The sequence below is a fragment of the Solea senegalensis genome, unplaced genomic scaffold, assembly GCF_019176455.1.
Source record: "Solea senegalensis isolate Sse05_10M unplaced genomic scaffold, IFAPA_SoseM_1 scf7180000015695, whole genome shotgun sequence".
NCBI lineage: Eukaryota > Metazoa > Chordata > Actinopteri > Pleuronectiformes > Soleidae > Solea > Solea senegalensis.
This window is the reverse complement of record NW_025321421.1, coordinates 32,200-51,475: the sequence shown is the minus strand read 5'-3', so window position 1 is coordinate 51,475 and position 19,276 is coordinate 32,200. Positions and strand designations below refer to the sequence as shown.

The 19,276-nt window shown below is 40.5% G+C and overlaps 2 protein-coding genes across 2 annotated transcripts; both read left to right on the top strand.

Annotated features, from left to right (window-relative positions):
• The first annotated feature begins 2,873 nt into the window (after positions 1-2,873).
• LOC122762468 (threonine-rich protein-like) lies at positions 2,874-6,686 on the top strand. The gene is made up of 7 exons (XM_044017671.1): positions 2,874-2,922; positions 3,438-3,539; positions 3,630-3,797; positions 3,881-4,018; positions 4,473-4,808; positions 5,831-6,268; positions 6,445-6,686. The coding sequence occupies exons 1-7, from the start codon at positions 2,874-2,876 to the stop codon at positions 6,684-6,686; spliced, it is 1,473 nt and encodes a 490-aa protein (XP_043873606.1).
• Positions 6,687-11,927: 5,241 nt separating this feature from the next.
• LOC122762467 lies at positions 11,928-15,183 on the top strand. The gene is made up of 5 exons (XM_044017670.1): positions 11,928-11,976; positions 13,408-13,509; positions 13,600-13,767; positions 13,852-14,002; positions 14,784-15,183. Exons 1-5 carry the CDS (start codon positions 11,928-11,930, stop codon positions 15,181-15,183), a joined length of 870 nt encoding a protein of 289 aa, XP_043873605.1.
• The last annotated feature ends 4,093 nt before the right edge of the window (positions 15,184-19,276 follow it).

The window sequence follows — 19,276 nt, the reverse complement described above, 5'->3', positions numbered from 1 at the left end:
AATATGCCATGGATGAATGACCACTGAAGTCACCAATAGACTGTGAGGTGATTTACTTTATCTTTAGTTGGTGGCTGTGTGATGTAGAAGTTACACATTCTAAAGAGTCTGGGTGAAACTGACCTTGCTAAAGATGAATACAGAAAACACTACAACTTAATCTTATTCAAATATTTAACTTAAAAATACTCTATTTCATGTGTATCGTACAAATTGTTGTTTAAAACCATATGTGCTTTCCAGGGGGGCAGGACCTTACTGACAAAATCCATTGTTTATTTATTTATAAGACTTGTTGTTTATTTGTTGTTGATTTAATTAATTTGTGAACAAATATTTGGTTAAAGTCTGTCCTCTGGCTGTCAAACTTTGACTGGTTTGTGAGAAGCACCATAACTATTCCAGCAACCAAGTAAATGCTATGTATCTGTAATAAAACTGATTTCTAAAAATGCTTTGTGTTTCTTTTTTATGACTTGATCTCTAAAACTTCCCATTTTGAAGTTTTTATATATAAAAAAAAAACAATCAGTGTTGTTTTGGCAGCCATTCTAGATTTGGTCTTGGTTTTAGTTTTTTGGACTAAAATTATTATTAGTTTTAATATTTATAAGTTGTGAAAATTAAATTTCCTGCTACTACTACTACCACTCAGTGAACCCCAACCACGTTGCGTCACCAGGGCACCTGTGGTAAATGTTTCTTCTGTTTTAAGTCATCCTCCAACCTCTTTACAGTATTCTCACTTTATGAGCATTGCTGTTGCCACAGCCCTTTGTTGCACCCTACAGTCTCACCATTAGATCTCACTAATTACTACATAGTGCACCTTTAAGTCCAGTAAAGTGGAGATGATCTGCAGTATATTATTTACTTCCCTCCAAGAACACTCCCCAAAATAAAAAAAATAACAATAATAATTATGCAGAAGAATAAATTGTATTAATTTGACCTAGATTCTACGTCATGTTTTAAGTCTCAGTGTCCCCCACCCCCCAACAATTAAAGTTGGGGATGGTTCCGTCAGAATACCAAGCACAAGAGAAACAGGTAAATCAAGAAAAGGCTTGTTTATATGTGGCAGAAACTGTCCTGGTTATTGGGTGGAAAGGACGCAGATCAAAATACCCCTGCACACAATTGCACTGACCTACAAAAAAATCACACTCGTGATCTGGATGATGTATGCAGGTCAATGGAAATCATATCAACAAATGTGCTTGTTATAGTTTTCCAGGAGTGATACCTATCTAGCAATGGTGTGTAATGATAGGGAGGAGTCCCATAAAATGGTAGCAACTGCTGATTTAAAAGACAGCTGCTCTTTGGTGGCCGCCATTTTGGATAAATACAAAAGTTACTCAACACCAATTCTCTTTAATCACTGTGTGAAGTCTACACGATGCTTCCCCAGGAGACCAATCCCAAACCGTGACGCACTAGAGCACAAAGTGTTGTGATTGTTCTCCTGTTTTTTCATGAGATTCTGTACTTGGCCAAAACTGCAGCCTCGCCATACATGTCTGCATAGCAAAGCAAATGGCTGGTAGATTTGGCTAGGTTCACCAGGCTAAGCAAGATCATGATATAAAAAAACTTCATTTTCATCCAGTTTCCACTACTTTCCTTTTTTACCACTTTGTAGCATTACTGTGGACCTTGAACATAATTCAGTGTGTATATTCATAATTTCACCACTAATATTTACTAACAAAATTGTATTCTTTAAAGATTTAACCATTTAAATAGTAGTAGAAATATGTCTGTGCAGCAATGATTTTTTTACATACACCTTAGCTAACTTGACATGAATAAAGAATACATAATTTTTGCTAAACTTACTGTGAATTAGACATCACTTAGACAGGTGAAGGCCACCTCTTTAAATACCTCATAATATAATGTCTTTACATTTGTCACACGTCACTTGTATGAGCCACACATCGCTTGCACATGTGCTTGTTGTTTGTCATCATCTGGAATGTTGTAAAACTGGTGAATCATCTGTCCTCTTCATTCACTGATAGTATCTAAGTATCTTGATGCAACAAAAATAACATCTGTACGTACAGTATGTAGTTGTTTTACTTTTTTAAGCATTTGCGGTTGTTGAATACAAATAATTGCACCATAAGAACACAGCATGGAATCCCTTAATAGATGTAGCTATGTTGGTAACTTAATATAGTGTAATGAAATATAATTTGTAGGTTTCAAGACTGATTTTGATGTCAAACAGAATCATACACTTTTTTCTACCACAATGACTGAATCTTTAATTAATACAATATATGTGAGTAAACATTACACAGGTGAATTCAGAGAAAATTAAAGAATGTTACATTATGAAAATGTTCAGGGCTATCAAAAGTTAAAAATACCTGATTATTAACATATCATTTGGTTTACAAAATGTATTATTCCCATTCACTGACAGCAGCATATTGCAGTTTTATTTGTTTCAGTTTGTTTTTTACGGTTAAAGGTCATTTGTCACGCAATCAAACTTCAACATGACAATATCTTGGTATAAATAAAGAGCACACTAACAAAGGTCAAGAGGATAAACAATGTTTATATTTAATTAACTATTAAACTATTAACTATTAAAACTATTTTAGACAAAGTTATAAACACAAACACTGGGAAAAATTAAGGTATGTCGAGGAGCATTTTGGCGTGGTTTGACGTTGTGGAAGGACAAAAGAGGACTTGACGTTATGACTGATTCACTCACTTAAAAAAATGACACACCCGATCATTGATGTATTTAGACGTGCATCAGTCATAACTGTATTCATCACCTTCACAATATAAAGAGTGTCTCTGTGCTGTAAGGTTTAGTAACAAATCTGCAGTAGTGGTACCTCATGATGAAGCTACTTCTTTCTCTGACTCTCATCTGGGCTCTCTCCAGCACAAGTAAGTGTACTTTTTTACTACAATATTATTACAACAGCTACAACAGAATGTGTTTAAATTTGTGTTTAAGTGTTTAAAGGGCTGATTATCACAAAGGATTTACATGAACCAAAAGTCAGTTTGTAATTTCATATTCTTAAAAAAATATCATGAGGCCAGGGACACCTCACCAATGATCAACCATCAGCAAAGACAGACAACCAAACAGACCCAACAATGGCAATGGTGATTGACCGTTGTTAGGTCAACATCGGGGTGTCCCAGACATAAGTGGGGAACTTCTTGACACATTACAGAAGAACCAAAACCAATCTAAACACAAGTTAAACAAATGAGATACCTAAGAGTCAAGTAGTGTCTGTTGACAAATGAAACCCAATTTATTACACTACAAATACTATGTTTTAAAATCAGTTTGAAAAGCATCCATATTTATATTTTTGAGCCTTAATTAATGAAAATCCTGTAGTCTTAAGGACTCTGTTTCTAATTATGTATTTTCTTCCACATTGCAGCTGCTGCTCTTGTGTGTCAGACTTGCACAGATGATTCATGTACAAGCACCGTGCCACTAACATGTGCCACAGAGACAATGTGTATAACTGCCGCCATTGAAGGTATTATTTTCAACACGTCATTTATTACTTTTTAGTGACAAACTTGCTGCCAAGCCCTTTCAATTAAAGTGAACAAACTGTACTTTTCAGCTGTTTCATCTGGAACTCCTGGCCAACAAATCTTTAAGGCGTGTGCATCGTCCTCCCTGTGTCCAGCCACAGGATCTCAGATATTTTCAGTCAACTTGGGTGTTTCGAGTGCACTTGCATCTGCTACATGCTGCAACACAGATAACTGCAACTCAGCCACTCTATCATGTAAGTACAGATGGATGATCATCACCTTCAAACATGAGAAAGACAATTTTATCTAACCCTAATCTCATGGTCTTCTTTTTCAGTCCCCACCACTCCATCAGTCAACAGCCTCCAGTGTTATTCATGTGACCCTGCCACATCACAATGCACCACTTCAGTACAGTGTACAGGAACACAAGATCGCTGCTTTCAAGCAAGTGGTGAGTCTTTTTATTATATATGTAAGTCATTTGGTCAGTTCATCACTTAAGCTCAAATACTTCATTCAACCAGACAGTCATTCAATCTATATAATGTAGTTGAGAAAAGGTAAAATACAAACCTATTGTACTACATTATCATTAAGTATTTTACCAAACAGCATTTAAATGGTGCTGACAGTATTGAAAGTGAGCAAAACACAATTACTGCAGTGGAGTTTCCCCACAGCTCGAACACAATTAGGTTTCCTTCAGTCAGCACAGTTTTTATCCATTCTAGTGCTATATGTGTTTTTATGTGTTCGACTTAACAAAGATGTTTGGATATTAAAATGAAAACCAGTGCAATTTTGGCCACAAATAAATCATGAAATGTAACTTTATACAATAAACTAACAGAAAAAAACACAATATAAGACTTCATTCAAATCTATATAGTAAATTATGAAATTAACTAAATGACTTTCATCTTCAGTGACAAATGGGGCCTCCACTTCTCCTGCCTTTGGTTGTGCATCTACAAACATGTGTGCAGCTGCTGCTAGCTTGGGGACACTACCTTTTATGCAAAATGTTGGCAGCATTAGCAGTGGACCAACTTGTTGTGAGACAAATCTATGTAACACTCTCACAACAACTGCTGCCCCAACTACAACAACTGCTGCTCCAACGACAACTGCTGCTGCAACTACAACTGCTTCTCCAACAACAACTGCTTCACCAACTTCGACTGCTGCCACAACTACAACTGCTTCTTCAACAACAACTGCTTCACCAACTTCAACTGCAGCTTCAACTACAACTGCTGCTCAACTGCTTCACAACTTGCTGCTGCCCCAACAACTGTTTCCACAACTTCAACTGCTGCCGTACCTGCTGCTAACTTCAACTGCTGCCCAACAACTACAACTGCTTCTCAACAACTGCTTCCCAAACTTCAACTGCAGCTCAACTAAACTTACTTCAACAGCTGCCCCAACAACTGTTTCAACTGCTGCCCCAACAAATGACTTCAACTGCTGCAACAAACAACAACTACAACTGCCAACTCCAACAACTGCTTCTTCAACAACTTCAACTGCTTCACCAGCTTCCCACATTTTGCAACTACAACTGCTTTACCACTTCAACAGCTGCCCCACTGTTTCCAACTTCAACTGCTGCCCCAACAACTGTTTCAACTTCAACTTCAACTGCTGCTGCTGCGCTTCTAACTGCCACCAACTTCAACTGCTGCCTCAACTACAACTTTTCACCAACTTCAACTGCTGCCCACCAACCAACCCAACTTCAACCGCCTGCTTTCAACAACTGTTTCTGCAACTTCAACTGCTGCTCCAACACCGCTTCCCCAACTCAGCTGCTGCCAACTACAACTGCTTCACCAACTTCAACTGCTTCCCAAACTTCAACTGATGCAACTACAACTGCTTCACCAACTTCAACAGCTGCCCAATAACTGTTTCCGCTACAACTGCTGCCCACACAACTGCTTCACCAATTTCAACTGCTGCCTCAACAACTGCTTCCAACTTCAACTGCTGCCCAACTACAACTGCTTCAATTAACTTCAACCTGCTGCCGCAACTTCAACCGCTTCACCAACTCGACTGCTGCCTTAACAACTGCTTCCCAAGCTTCAACTGCTGCCGCAACTTACAACTGCTTACCACCAACTGCTGCCGCACTACAACTGCTTCTCCAACAACAACTGCTTCACCAACTTCAATTGCTGCCACAACTACAACTGCTTCACCAACTTCTGCCTTCAACAACTTCTTCCTTCAACTGCTTACAACTGCTTCACCAACTTCAACTGCCGCCCAACGACAACTGCTGTTCCAACAACTGTTTCTGCAACTTCAACTGCTGCTCCAACAATTGCTTCCCCAACTTCAACTGCTGCCACAACTACAACTGCTTCACCAACTTCAACTGCTTCCCAAACTTCAACTGGAGATGCAACTACAACTGCTTCACCAACTTCAACAGCTGCCCCAATAACTGTTTCCGCAACTACAACTGCTGCCCACACAACTGCTTCACCAATTTCAACTGCTGCCTCACTACAACTGCTTCACCAACTTCAACTGCTGCCACAACTAACTGCTTCAACTTCAACAACTGCTTCACAACTTCCAACTGCTGCGCTGCTTCCCAACTGCTCAAACAACTGCTTCCACCAACTGCTGCCGCAACTACAACTGCTTCTCCAACAACAACTGCTTCACCAACCATTGCTGCCACAACTGCTGCTTCACAACTTCAACTGTAACTACAACATCACCACCAACTTCAACTGCTGCTGCAATTACAACTGCTGCCCCAACTACAACTGCCCCCAACTACAACTCCTTCACCGACCACAAATGCTTCACCAACTTCAACTGCTGCCCCAACTACAACTGCTGCCCCAATAACTGCTCCAACTGCAACTGCTGTTCCAGCAACCACAACTGCTTCACCAACTTCAGTTGCTACCCCAACTGCAACAGGTGTACCAGCTACAGCAACCCCTGCCCCAACAGTCATCTCAACCATAGCAACCTCTGCTCCACCAACAGCAACATCCAACTTAGCGACACAAACCAACCCAACTACAACTACAACTACCTCCAGTTCTGCTTGTTGTATCAGACTGGGTATGATCCATCTTCTGTTAGGACTTCTTTTATTTACCCTCTTTTAGAATATGACATGGATGAATGAATACTGAAGCCACCAATAGACTGTGAGGTGTTGTTGTTTTTTTATTAGCCTTATTGCCATCTTTAGTTGGTGGTTGTGTGAAGTAGAAGTTACACATTTAGTCAAAAGTAAAGAGTCTGGGTGAAACTGACTTTGCTGAAGGCGACACCAATACAATACTCCCAGTGCAGAAAACACATGAACTTGAACTTAAGTAATTTAAACATTATTTAACATATAACTTAACGTGTACTACCTAATACTCACATTTTCAATATTCACTGGTTATTTATTTTATGTGTATTTCAAATGAACTGAACACTTTACCATTGCATGCACTTTAAATGATCTTAATAATTGTACAAATTGTTGTTTCAAACCATATGTGCTATCCAGGGGGGCAGGACCTTACTGACAATGTTTATTGTTTATTTGTTTACAAAACTTATTATTTATTAGCTGTTGATTTGATTTATTTCTGAAGAAATACTTGGTTAAAGTCTCTCCTCTGTCTGGCAAACTTTGACTGGTTTGCGAGAAGCACCTTAACTACTCCAGCAACCAAGTAAATGCTAAGTTTATATAAAAAAAAGGTTTTATTGAGCAGAAGAATTATGGGGTTAAATTTGTTCCAATAATATTTGTATATGTTCAGAGGGTGATCCACACATATTTCTTGATTTAAATGCATGTTTTGAGATCCACAAATAAAAAAATCCCATTTATAACTTGTATGTTGATTTTTACAAATATAGATGTGTATTTGTAAATAATATGACATTTGTAAAACTGAAAATTGCATTTGTGAATTGTGATTCCGCATTTGTGGATCGCTAGCACACGCATTCATCGTTTTCCACAGTGACGTATTTTTGAGACGTTACATTTGTCTCAATAATGGCTTCCTTCATCAGCAGGTGGCATTGTTTTATAGGTACAATCTAGCTGAAGTCATTATGCACTCTCGTTTAGGGCTTAGGCATATAGTGCATCGATCACGTGACCACGGCTCTGCGGCTAAAATCACGGGTCTGTGATGAAAATTACTTAAATAGCATAGGAAAACACATAGTTAGTTACTTTTCGTAGCTTTCAGCATGAAGATAAAGCTGAAATGGAAATGTCTGTTGGCTGGGTATGTATGTGATAACATTGTCTTTAAGGCCAATTCCTTAATATGATGTGATGTGATGTTACATATCCCTGATTCTGTGGCTAAGGGCTAGGTAACGTTGCCTGACTATGCTTTTCGCGATAGTCTAGCCCAGCTGAAGGCTAACGTTTAAATTAAATCCAATGACTTTGGCTATTGTTCCACATTGCCTATGATGATAATCCATGGCTAATTATTAGTGATTTGTTTTTGGATTAGCCTACAACAGGTAGACTTCAGCCACTAGCGGATACTTCTAGAGCCATGGTTAACAACTGTGCTCCACGTTGAAAAGGAAAGATAGGAGGGGTGTGTGGATATTAGGACTTATAACGTCACACTTAGCTTTTTCTATTTTCTATTGGTTTCAGCCGATTTTACCAAAAGTAACCACTGCATGCATTAGATCAATAAAACCGTCAGTTTGCAAACAAAATCAAGAATTATGATTTTTGAATTTGTTTATCGTTACCTGGCAACCGAGGCTACCGTCATCCAACTCCGCAGCTGTTCATTGTGTCCAGCATGAGACATACTGTAGCATTGTGGATAGAGGATCTGGACTTGCCTCAAGGATCTCAAAGATAGTGTTGTCATTTTTTTCATTTTAGACTGCATATTTGCATGCTAACATGAAATGATGTAAAAGTACTATTATTATTATTATCATTGTAGAAATATGCTTTAGGCCTGATGACAAACAAAATGACTGAAATTTCAGCCATCTTCTCGTTAGTTATTGATTATTCAATGGAACTGGCTGCACCAGATGCGATTGCATAGCAAACATTCTAATTGTGATAAACCCTTTATTTATCAGCTTCTCTTTTCAGCATTTCTAAATGTTTTCTTTTTGTTGTAAACATTAACACAGCAAGTAATGAAGAGATTACACAACAGAGTATCATAAGTGTCGTTTTTAGTCAGGCTTCCATCAATTTATGAATGATAGGTGATAAGTTGAGAATGGGAGCTTGGGAGAATGGGTTCCTGCTGAATCACCGAACAATTCTGGCCTCTGTGAGCGTGACCACATTTTTTAAAGGTTATCTAACATCCTCTTCCTATACAACACATGATCGTGAAAATTAGATAAACAATAACAGGTTTGACATCGGGACCACTTCCAATATAGGAGGTATCTGTGCAAGCCTTACCCAGGACTGGCCCAGGACAGGTCTGTAAACAGCTTGTGACCCCAAAATCAACCCCAATGAGGAGTTTCCTGCTTGCTTTTTAATGCAATGAAATACATATATTGACAAATCAGCTGAGTCAGATATTTCACATGCTCTACAACAAGCCCCGGTTGATACAGACTAACTGTGGTGTCCCACAGTATTTATTTACTTCATAAACTCCCCACAATTTAAAAAAGAAACAATTATTCAGAAGCATCCCTCACCTCCGAGGTCATCTAGGAAAGGCTTGTTTTGGTGTGGCAGGAACTATCCTGGTTATTGGGTGGAAAGCATGTAGTAAACTGCCACTTCCAGAGGCATGACAAACAGACGTAGCTCAAAATACCTCTGCACGAGATTGCATTGACCTACAAACAATCACACTAGTGATCTGGATGATGTATGCAGAACAATGGAAATCATATCAACAACAACATAAGCTAGTTTTCTAGGAGTGATGGCTATCTAGTAATGGTGTGTAATGATGGAGGAGCTCAGGGAATTCCACAAAATGGTAGCAACTGCTGAACCAAAAGACAGCTGCTCTTTTTGCCATTTTGGATTAATACAAAAGCTGCTCCTGTCATGATTTGTCACTTCAGTGAAGTGTCTTTGCTTTTTCCCTTCATTTTCAATGTCTTGTCTTCCTGTTTTATTTTGCGATCACTCAGTTTCTCAATACTCAAGTTAGCAAGTATGTACTTGCTTACTTGGGCAGTATATACTTGAGAAGTACGCTGGGAGTATATACTTGCCAAGTACGGGAGTACACAAGTATGTGGTTGTTTCTCAATACTCAAGTATGCAAGTATGTATGTATTGTTCTGCTGTTTGAATGGTGGCTGGCGCCAAGTGCTGCAGCCTCATTACCGCCACCTACGGTGTTGATCAATGAACATATGAAATACTTTTAATAAATGCATATACATGTTGTTATTATTTTTACATTTTAAATATTTAACTTCATCTATTAATTTATTTCTATTAAAATATACAATACAAATAATACAATGTGGAAAATAGATATATTACAGCATTGTAGAGTAGTATTTATATACATATATATATATATATATATATATATATGACGTATACAAATATATACTACTCTACATAGCTAATATTTACATATTATATTTAAGTACAGATACAATGACCGTGCGACTTTAATATAAATCTAACTTTGAAAGTTGAAATTTAAAAAAAATGAATGATATACAAATTTTCAAACCGTCAGGTCAAAACGTCTCCATTAAAATCAAAATAACACGTCAACAACAAATCTATGGATCACACCGAGCATGTAATGACAGCGACGTCTGAGCCAGCGGATCATATCATCAGGACAGGCCGAGGTAACGCTGCTCTGTGCCGGGCACAGTGAGCGCCGAGCGCCCACAGAGACGGAGCTGATCACCTCCGACAAACGTCGCTGCCAAACTATAAATACGTCATATCTTCATACACAAACCACATATTTGAATTTTAAAAGACTCATTTCTCGCCTCAAATGATCTTAAAACTTTGTTCCGGGACACAGAAAAATATTTATTTCAGATTTATATTTCTATTATCTGCTGCTATGCTCCGCCGAAATGTATTCTGGGATACATGGCCATCCCAAGTACGCTTAAGTCACCTCCGATGCATACTTGGTAAACATGGGCGGAGCGAGAACACTTCCGGGTTTGAGAACCGTCCTCGCTGTTCGCTTACTTGAGAATTGGAACAGCACTTGGACTGAGGCTGATGACGTTTTCACAAGTACGGGAGTACGCAAGTACGCACAAGTACGCACAAGTATGGATATTGAGAAACGGCCTCTGTTTCAGGTTCCTGCCTGCCCCGCCCCCTTCCTCGTCTGTGTGCACCTGATCCCTGACTGTGTCTCCCACACCTGCATGCAGTCACTCCCCAATCAAGCCCTGCTTTTATTCCCCTCTGTGTCTTGTCTTGCTGCCAGTTTGTTGATGTTCACAGCTCACGTTTCGGCACACATTCAACAGCCATAGTTACAGTCTTCGCTTGCACATGTGCTTGTTGTTTGTCATCATCTGGAATGTTGTAAAACTGGTGAATCATCTGTCCTCTTTATTCATTGATAGTATCTACGTATCTTGATGCAACAAAAATAACATCTGTACGTATGTACTTGTTTGTACTTCAGATTTTTTAAGCATTTGCGGTTGTTGAATGCAAATAATTGCACGATAAGGACACAGCATGGAATCCCTAAATAGATGTAGCTATGTTGGTAACTTAATACGGTGTAATGAAATAGAATTTGTAGATTTCAAGATTGATTTTGATGTCAATTTGTTTTAAAGAACAGAATAATCCACTTTTTTCTACCACAATGACTGAATCTCTAAAATTTAATATCTGTGACTAAATATTACAGAGGTGAAGACACTGATATTAACATATCATTTGGCTTCAAAAATATATTGTTTCCATTCACTGACAGCAGAATGTTGCACTTTGATTTTTACGGTTAAAGGTCATTTGTCATGCATTCACTCTTCAACATGACAATATCATAGGATAAATATAGAGCACTGTAACAAAATCTAGAATCTTTAAATAAAGATCAAGAGGATAAACAGTGTTTATATTTAATTAACTATTAAACTATTAACTATTAAAAGTATTTTAGACAAAGTTATAAACACAAACACTGGGAAAAATTAAGGTGTGTTTTGGAGCATTCGGGCGTGGTTTGACGTTGTGGAAGGACAAAAGAGGACTTGACGTTATGACTGATTCACTCACTTAAAAAAATGACACACCCGATCATTGATGTATTTAGACGTGCATCAGTCATAACTGTATTCATCACCTTCACAATATAAAGAGTGTCTCTGTGTTGTAAGGTTTAGTAACAAATCTGCAGTAGTGGTAGATCATGATGAAGCTAATTCTTTCTCTGACTCTCATCTGGGCTCTCTCCAGCACAAGTAAGTGTACTTTTTTACTACAGGATTATTACAACAGCTACAACGGAATGTGTTTAAATTTAAAGGGCTGATTATCACAAAGGATTTAAAGCTTTACATGAACCAAAAGCCAGTTTGTAATTTCATGTTCTTAAAAAAATATCATGAGGCCTGGGACACCTCAACACCTCAACATTGATCAGCAAAGACTGACAATCAAACAGACCCAACAAGGACAATGGTGTTTAAGTGGGGAAGTTCTTGACACATTACAGAAGAACCAAAACCAGTCTAAACTACTCTGTTTTAAAATCAGTTTGAAAAGCAACCATATTTATATATATATACAGCGGAGAAAATAAGTATTGAACGTGTCAACATTTTTCTCAGTAAATATATTTCTGATGGGGCTATTGGGATGAAATTTTCACCAGATGTCAGGAACAACCCAAGTTATCCACTCATACAAAGAAATAAAAACAAATGAGTCCACAAATGAAGTTGTGTGTAATAAAGTGAAATGACACAGGGAGAAAGTATTGAATACACTTGCTGAAATTGATTTAATACTTAGTAGAAAAGCTTTTGTTGATAATGACAGCTTCAAGACGCCTCCTGTATGGAGAATCTAGTCACACACATTGATCAGTTGTGATTTTTGCCCATTCTTCCACACAAAGTGTCTTCAAATCTTGAAGGTTCCGGGGACATGAACTCTGATCTTCAGTTCTTTCCAGAGGTTTTCAATTGGTTTCAAGTCGGGTGATAGACTGGGCCATTCTAACAGCTTGATTGTCTTTCTCTTAAACCAATTGATTGTTTCCTCGGCTTTGTGTTTGGGATCAGTTGGGGTCGGTTAATGGTGTAAAGATGTTCTTTCCACTTCCGAATAATAGCTTCAACAGTGCTCACTGGAACATTCAGAAGTTTAGATATACATCTATAACCAATGCCATCCGTATGTTTGTCTACAATAAGCTTGTGTCTTGGGACAGCTCTTTGCTTTTACCCATCTTGAAATGCTTCTTGAGTGTCACCTTGGTAATGAGAAACCTTTATAGACCACCAATTAGGACTTATCCACCTGATATTAATTTGCACTGATACGGGGCAGGATTGCTTCCTAAATACTGGCGTCTTGTGCCTTCTTACACCTTTTTTTCTTCATGTGTTCAATACTTTTTCCCTGTGTCATTTCACTTACTTACACATAACCTTTGTCATGGACATTCATGTTTTTATTTCTTTGTATGTGTGGATAAATTGGGTTGTTTCTGACATCTGATGAAAATTTCATCCCAATAGCCCCATCAGAAATATATTTACAGAGAAAAATGTTGACGCGTTCAATACTTATTTTCTCCGCTGTATAATTATAAATATATAATTCATGAAAGTCCTGTAGTCTTGAGGACTCTGTTTCTAATCATGTATTTTTTTTCCACATTGCAGCTGCAGCACTTGTGTGTCAGACTTGCACTGATGATTCATGTACAAGCACAGTGCCACTAACATGTTCCACAGAGACGATGTGTATAACTGCCGCCATTGAAGGTATTATTTTCAACACATCATTTATTACTTTTCAGGCACAAACGTGCTGCAAAGTGCTTTCAATTAAAATGAACAAACTGTACTTTTCAGCTGTTTCATCTGGAACTCCTGGACAACAAATCTTCAAGGCATGTGCACCGTCCTCCCTTTGTCCAGCCACAGGATCTCAGATATTTTCAGTCAACTTGGGTGTTTCGAGTGCACTTGCATCTACTATATGCTGCAACACAGATAACTGCAACTCAGCCACTCTATCATGTAAGTACAGATGGATGATCATCACCTACAAAACATGAGAAAGACAATTTTATCTAACCCTAATCTCATGGTCTTCTTTTTCAGTCCCCACCACTCCATCAGTCAACAGCCTCCAGTGTTATTCATGTGACCCTGCCACATCACAATGCACCACTTCAGTACAGTGTACAGGAACACAAGATCGCTGCTTTCAATCAAGTGGTGAGTCTTTTTTATTATATATGTTAGTCATTTGGTCAGTTCATCACTAAAGCTCAAATACTTCATTCAACCAGACAGTCATTCAATCTATATAATGTAGTTAAGCGAAGGTAAAATTCAAACCTATTGTACTACATTATCATAAAGTATTTTACCATACAGCATTTAAATGCTGCTCACAGTATTGAAAGTGAGCAAAACACAATTACTGCAGTGGAGTTTCCCCACAGCTCGAATACAGTTAGGTTTCCTTCAGTCAGCAGAGTTTTTATCCATTCTAGTGTTATATGTGTTTTTTATGTGTTCTACTTAACAAAGATGTTTGGACATTCAATGAAAACCAGTGCCATTTTGGCCAATCAATCAGAAGTAATGAAATGTAACTATATAGAATAAACTAACAGAAAAAAACACAATATAAGACTTCATTCAAATCTCTATAAAAAATATGAAATTAACTAAATGACTTTAATCTTCAGTGACAGGTGGAGCCTCTACTTCTCCTGCCTTTGGTTGTGCATCTACAAATATGTGTGCAGCTGCTGGTAGCTTGGGGACACTACCTTTTATGCAAAATGTTGGCAGCATTAGCAGTGGACCAACTTGTTGTGAGACAAATCTATGTAACACTCTCACAACAACTGCTGCCCCAACTACAACAACTGCTGCTCCAACGACAACTGCTGCAGCAACTACAACTGCTGCTGCCCCAACTACAACAACTGCTGCTCCAACTACTACAACTGCTGCCCCAACTACAACTGCTGCTCTAACTGCTACCCCAACCACAACTAATGCCCCAACTACAAACACAGCTGTTCCAACTTCATCTGCTGCCACAACAACTACCGTCCCAACTACAACCACAGCTGTTCCAACTTCATCTGCTGCCCCAACAACCACTGCCCCAACTTCCACTGCTTCATCAACCTCAAATGCGTCACAAGAACAACTGCTGCCCCAACTACAAACAACTGCTGCCCCAAACAACAACTGCTGCCCCTAACTACAACCCAGCTGTTCCAACTTCATCTGCTGCCCCAACAACCACTGCCCCAACTTCCCACTGCTTCATCAACCCCTCAAATGCTTAACTACAACCGCCGCCCCAACTACAACTGCTGCCCAAACTACAACAACTGCTGCTTCATCAACCTCAAATGCTGCTGCAACTACAACTGCTGCCCCAACTTCAACTACTTCATCAACTCCTAAATGCTGCCGCAACAACCGTTCCCCAACAACAATGACTGCTTCACCAACTTCAACTGCTGCCCTAACTACAACTGCTTCATCAACTTCAACTTCTGCCGCTACTACAACTGCTTCACCAACAACTTTAACTACTGCTCAAACTACAACTGCTGCCCCAAGTACAACTGTTGCCCAAGTACAACAAGCTGCCCCAAGTACAAGCTGTCTAACTACAACTGCTGCCATTAACTTCAACTACTGCTCCAACTACAACCGCCAAGTTCAACTACAATCACTGCTCCACCTACAACCACTGTGCTCCAACCAGCAACTGCTGCCCAACTACACAACTGCTTCCCAACTTCAACTGCTGCCCCAACAACTGCTTCACCAACTTCATCTGCTGCCTCAACAACTGCTTCCCCAACTTCAATTGCTGCCACAACTACAACTGCTTCATCAACTTCAACTGCTGCTCCTTAACCACTGCTGCCCCAACAACTGTTTCAACTTCAACTGCTGGCCGTTCAACTTTAACTCAAGGCCGCTTTAACTGTTGCCCCTTTAACTGCTGCTACAACCAACTGCTGTTCCAACTAAAACTGCTTTCCAAAACTGCTTAAACTTCAACCGCAGCTTAACCTCAACCTCAACTGCAGCTGCAACTTCAACTGCTTCACAAACTTCAACAGCTGCCCCAACAACTGCTTCGCGAACTACAACTGCTGCCTCCTAAACAACTGTTTCACCAACTTCAACTGCTGTCCTTAATCTCCAACTGCTGCCGAATCACAACTGCTTCTCCAACAACAACTGCTTCCCTAACTTCAACTGCTGCCTCAACAACTGTTTCCCCAACTTCAACTGCTTCTCAAACAACTGTTTCCTCCTAACTTCAACTGCAGTTGCAACTCAACTGCTTCACAAACTTCAACTGCTGCCCCAACAACTGCTTCACCAACTTCAACTGCTGCAACTTCAACTGCTGTCCCAACTTTAACGCTGCCGCTAGTTCACAACTGCTTCTCCAACAACAATCAAGCTTCACCAACTTCAACTGCTGCCACAACTGGTTTCAACTTCTTCTTCAACAACAACTGCTTCACTCCACTTCAACCGCAGATGCAACTACAACTGCTGCTCCAACTGGCTAACCGATTCACCAACTGGCTGCCCCAACCTCAACGTTGCTGTAACTACAACTGCTTCACCAACTCTCAAATTGCTGCCCCAACTACAACTGCTTCCCAACTCCTGCTTCTGCTTAAACCCTCAACCAGCAGCTGCAAATTCAACTGCCACATACTTCAACAGCTGCCCCAACAACTATTTCCGCAACTACAACTGCTGCCCCAACAACCGTTTCAATTCAACTGCTGCAACTGTGCTACAACTGCTGCTGTAACTTCAACTGCTGTCCCAACTTCAACTGCTGCCGCAACTACAACTGCTGCTGCAACTACAACTGCTTCACTAACTTCAACTGCTGCCTCAACAACTGCTTCCCCAACTTCAACTGCTGCCCCTCAACAACTGCTTCCCCTCAATCTCGCTGCCGCAACACATCAACTGCTGCTAAATCCACAACTGCTGTCCCAACTTCTCAACTGCTGCCCCAACTACAACTCTCAAGCTTCTCCAACAACTGCTTCCCAAACTTCAAGTGCAGCTGCAACTTCAACTGCTTCACAAACTTCAACAGCTGCCCCAACAACTATTTCCCAAGAACTACAACTGCTGCCCCAACAACTGCTGCCGCAACTCAACCGCTTCACAAACTTCAACTGCTGCCTCAACAACTGCTTCCCAACTTCAACCGCTGCCCCAACAACCAAGCCTTCCCCAACTTCAAGCTTCTCCAACAACTGCTTCCCAACTTCAACCGCAGTTGCAACTTCAACGCTTCACAAACTTCAACTGCTGCCCCAACAACTGTTTCCACAACTTCAACTGCTGCAACTTCAACTGCTGTCCCAACTTTTAACTGCCGCAACTACAACTGCATCTCCAACAACAACTGCTTCACCAACTTCAACTGCTGCCACAACTACAACTGCTTCTCCAACAACCGCTTCCCTAAACTTCAACTCGCAGCTGCAATTTCAACTGCTTCACCAACTTCAACTGCTGCCCCAACAACTGTTTCACCAACTTCAACTGCTGCAACTTCAACTGTTGCCCCAAACAACTGCTTCTCAACTTCAACTGCTGCCGACTCACAACTGCTGCTGTAACTCAACTGCTGTCCCAATCCAACTGCTGCCACAAGAATCCACAACTGCTTCTCCAACAACAACTGCTTCCCCAACTTCAACTGCTTCTCCAACAACTGTTTTCCCTAAACTTCCAACTGCAGCTGCAACTACAACTGCTTCATTCCCCCGACTTCCAACAGCTGCCCCAACAACTGTTTCCAAGCAACTACAACTGCCGCCCCAACAAATGATTCACCAACATCAACTGCTGCATCAACAACTGCTTCCCCAACTTCAACTTTTGCCTCAACTTCAACTGCTAACAAGAACTCAACTGCCGCTTAACCTACAAATGCTTCACTAACTTCAACTGCCAACAACAACTGCCGTTAGAACAACTGCTCAAGAACAACTGCTGCTCCAACAACTGCTTCCAACTTCCCAACTCAACTGCTGCCACAACTTCAACTGCTTCCCACATTTCAACCGGAGATGCAACTACAACTGCTTCACCAACTTCAACTGCTTCCCAAACTTCAACTGAGATGCAACACGACGTTTCACCAACTTCAACAGCTGCCCCAACAACCGTTTCACCAACTCTCAACTGCTGCTGTACCTACAACTGCTGTAACTCAACTGCTGTCCCAACTTCAACTGCTGCCCCAACTACAACTGGCTGCTGCAACTACAACTGCAACTTCAACTCAACTGCCTCAACAACTGCTTCCCCAACTTCAACTGCTGCCTCAACAACTGCTTCCCCAACTTCAACTGCTGCCGTAACATCAACTGCTGCTACAACTACAACTGCTGTCCCAACTTCAACTGCTGCCCCAACTACAACTGCTTCTCCAACAACTGCTTCCCAAACTTCAACTGCAGCTGCAACTTCAACTGCTTCACAAACTTCAACAGCTGCCTGCAACAACTATTTCCGGGAACTACAACTGCTGCCCCAACAACTGCTGCTGCAACTTCAACTGCTTCACACAAACTTCAACTGCTGCCTCAACAACTGCTTCCCAACTTCCAACCGCTGCAACTCAACTGCTTCACAAACTCAACTGCTGCCCCAACAACTGTTCTTCCACCAACTTCAACTGCTGCAACTTCAACTGCTGTCCCAACTTTAACTGCTGCCACAACTACAACCGCATCTCCAACAACAACTGCTTCACCAACTTCAACTGCTGCCACAACTACAACTGCTTCTCCAACAACTGCTTCCCAAACTTCAACTGCAGTTGCAACTTCAACTGCTTCACAAACTTCAACTGCTGCCCCAACAACTGTTTCACCAACTCAACTGCTGCAACTTCAACTGCTGCCCCAACAACTGTTTCAAGTAACTCAACTGCTGCCTGCTACAACTGCCGCTGTAACTTCAACTGCTGTCCCAATCCCCAACTGAACTACAACTGCTTCTCCAACAACAACTCGCTTCCCCAACTTCAACTGCTTCTCCAACAACTGCTTCCCAAACTTCAACTGCAGCTGCAACTACAACTGCTTCACCGACTTCAACAGCTGCCCCAACAACTGTTTCCGCGAACTACAACTGTTGCCCCAACAAATGATTCACCAACATCAACTGCTGCATCAACAACTTCAAGCTTCCCTTAACTTCAACTTTTGCCTTCAACTTCAACTGCTACTGTAACTTCCAACTGCCGCCGCCTAACTACAAATGCTTCACTAACTTCAACTGCCCCAACAACAACTGCCAAGTTATTGAACAACGTTTCCTTCAAGAACTTCAACTGCTGCTCCAACAACTGCTTCCCCAACTTCAACTGCTGCCATTAACAACTGTTTCCAACTTCAACTGCTGCTCCAACAACTGCTTCCCCAACTTCAACTGCTGCCACAATCTCCCAACTGCTTCCCCACATTTTAACCGATGCAACTACAACTGT

Coding starts and splice junctions, on each gene's coding strand:
- LOC122762468 (XM_044017671.1), top strand. CDS start 2,874: ATGAAGCTACTTCTTTCTCTGACTCTCATCTGGGCTCTCTCCAGCACA. Junction 2,923..3,437: donor CTGGGCTCTCTCCAGCACAA/GTAAGTGTACTT, acceptor TCCACATTGCAG/CTGCTGCTCTTGTGTGTCAG. Junction 4,809..5,830: donor TTCAACTACAACTGCTGCTC/AACTGCTTCACA, acceptor GCCCAACGACAA/CTGCTGTTCCAACAACTGTT.
- LOC122762467 (XM_044017670.1), top strand. CDS start 11,928: ATGAAGCTAATTCTTTCTCTGACTCTCATCTGGGCTCTCTCCAGCACA. Junction 13,768..13,851: donor CAACTCAGCCACTCTATCAT/GTAAGTACAGAT, acceptor CTTCTTTTTCAG/TCCCCACCACTCCATCAGTC. Junction 14,003..14,783: donor TTATATATGTTAGTCATTTG/GTCAGTTCATCA, acceptor CTACAAACACAG/CTGTTCCAACTTCATCTGCT.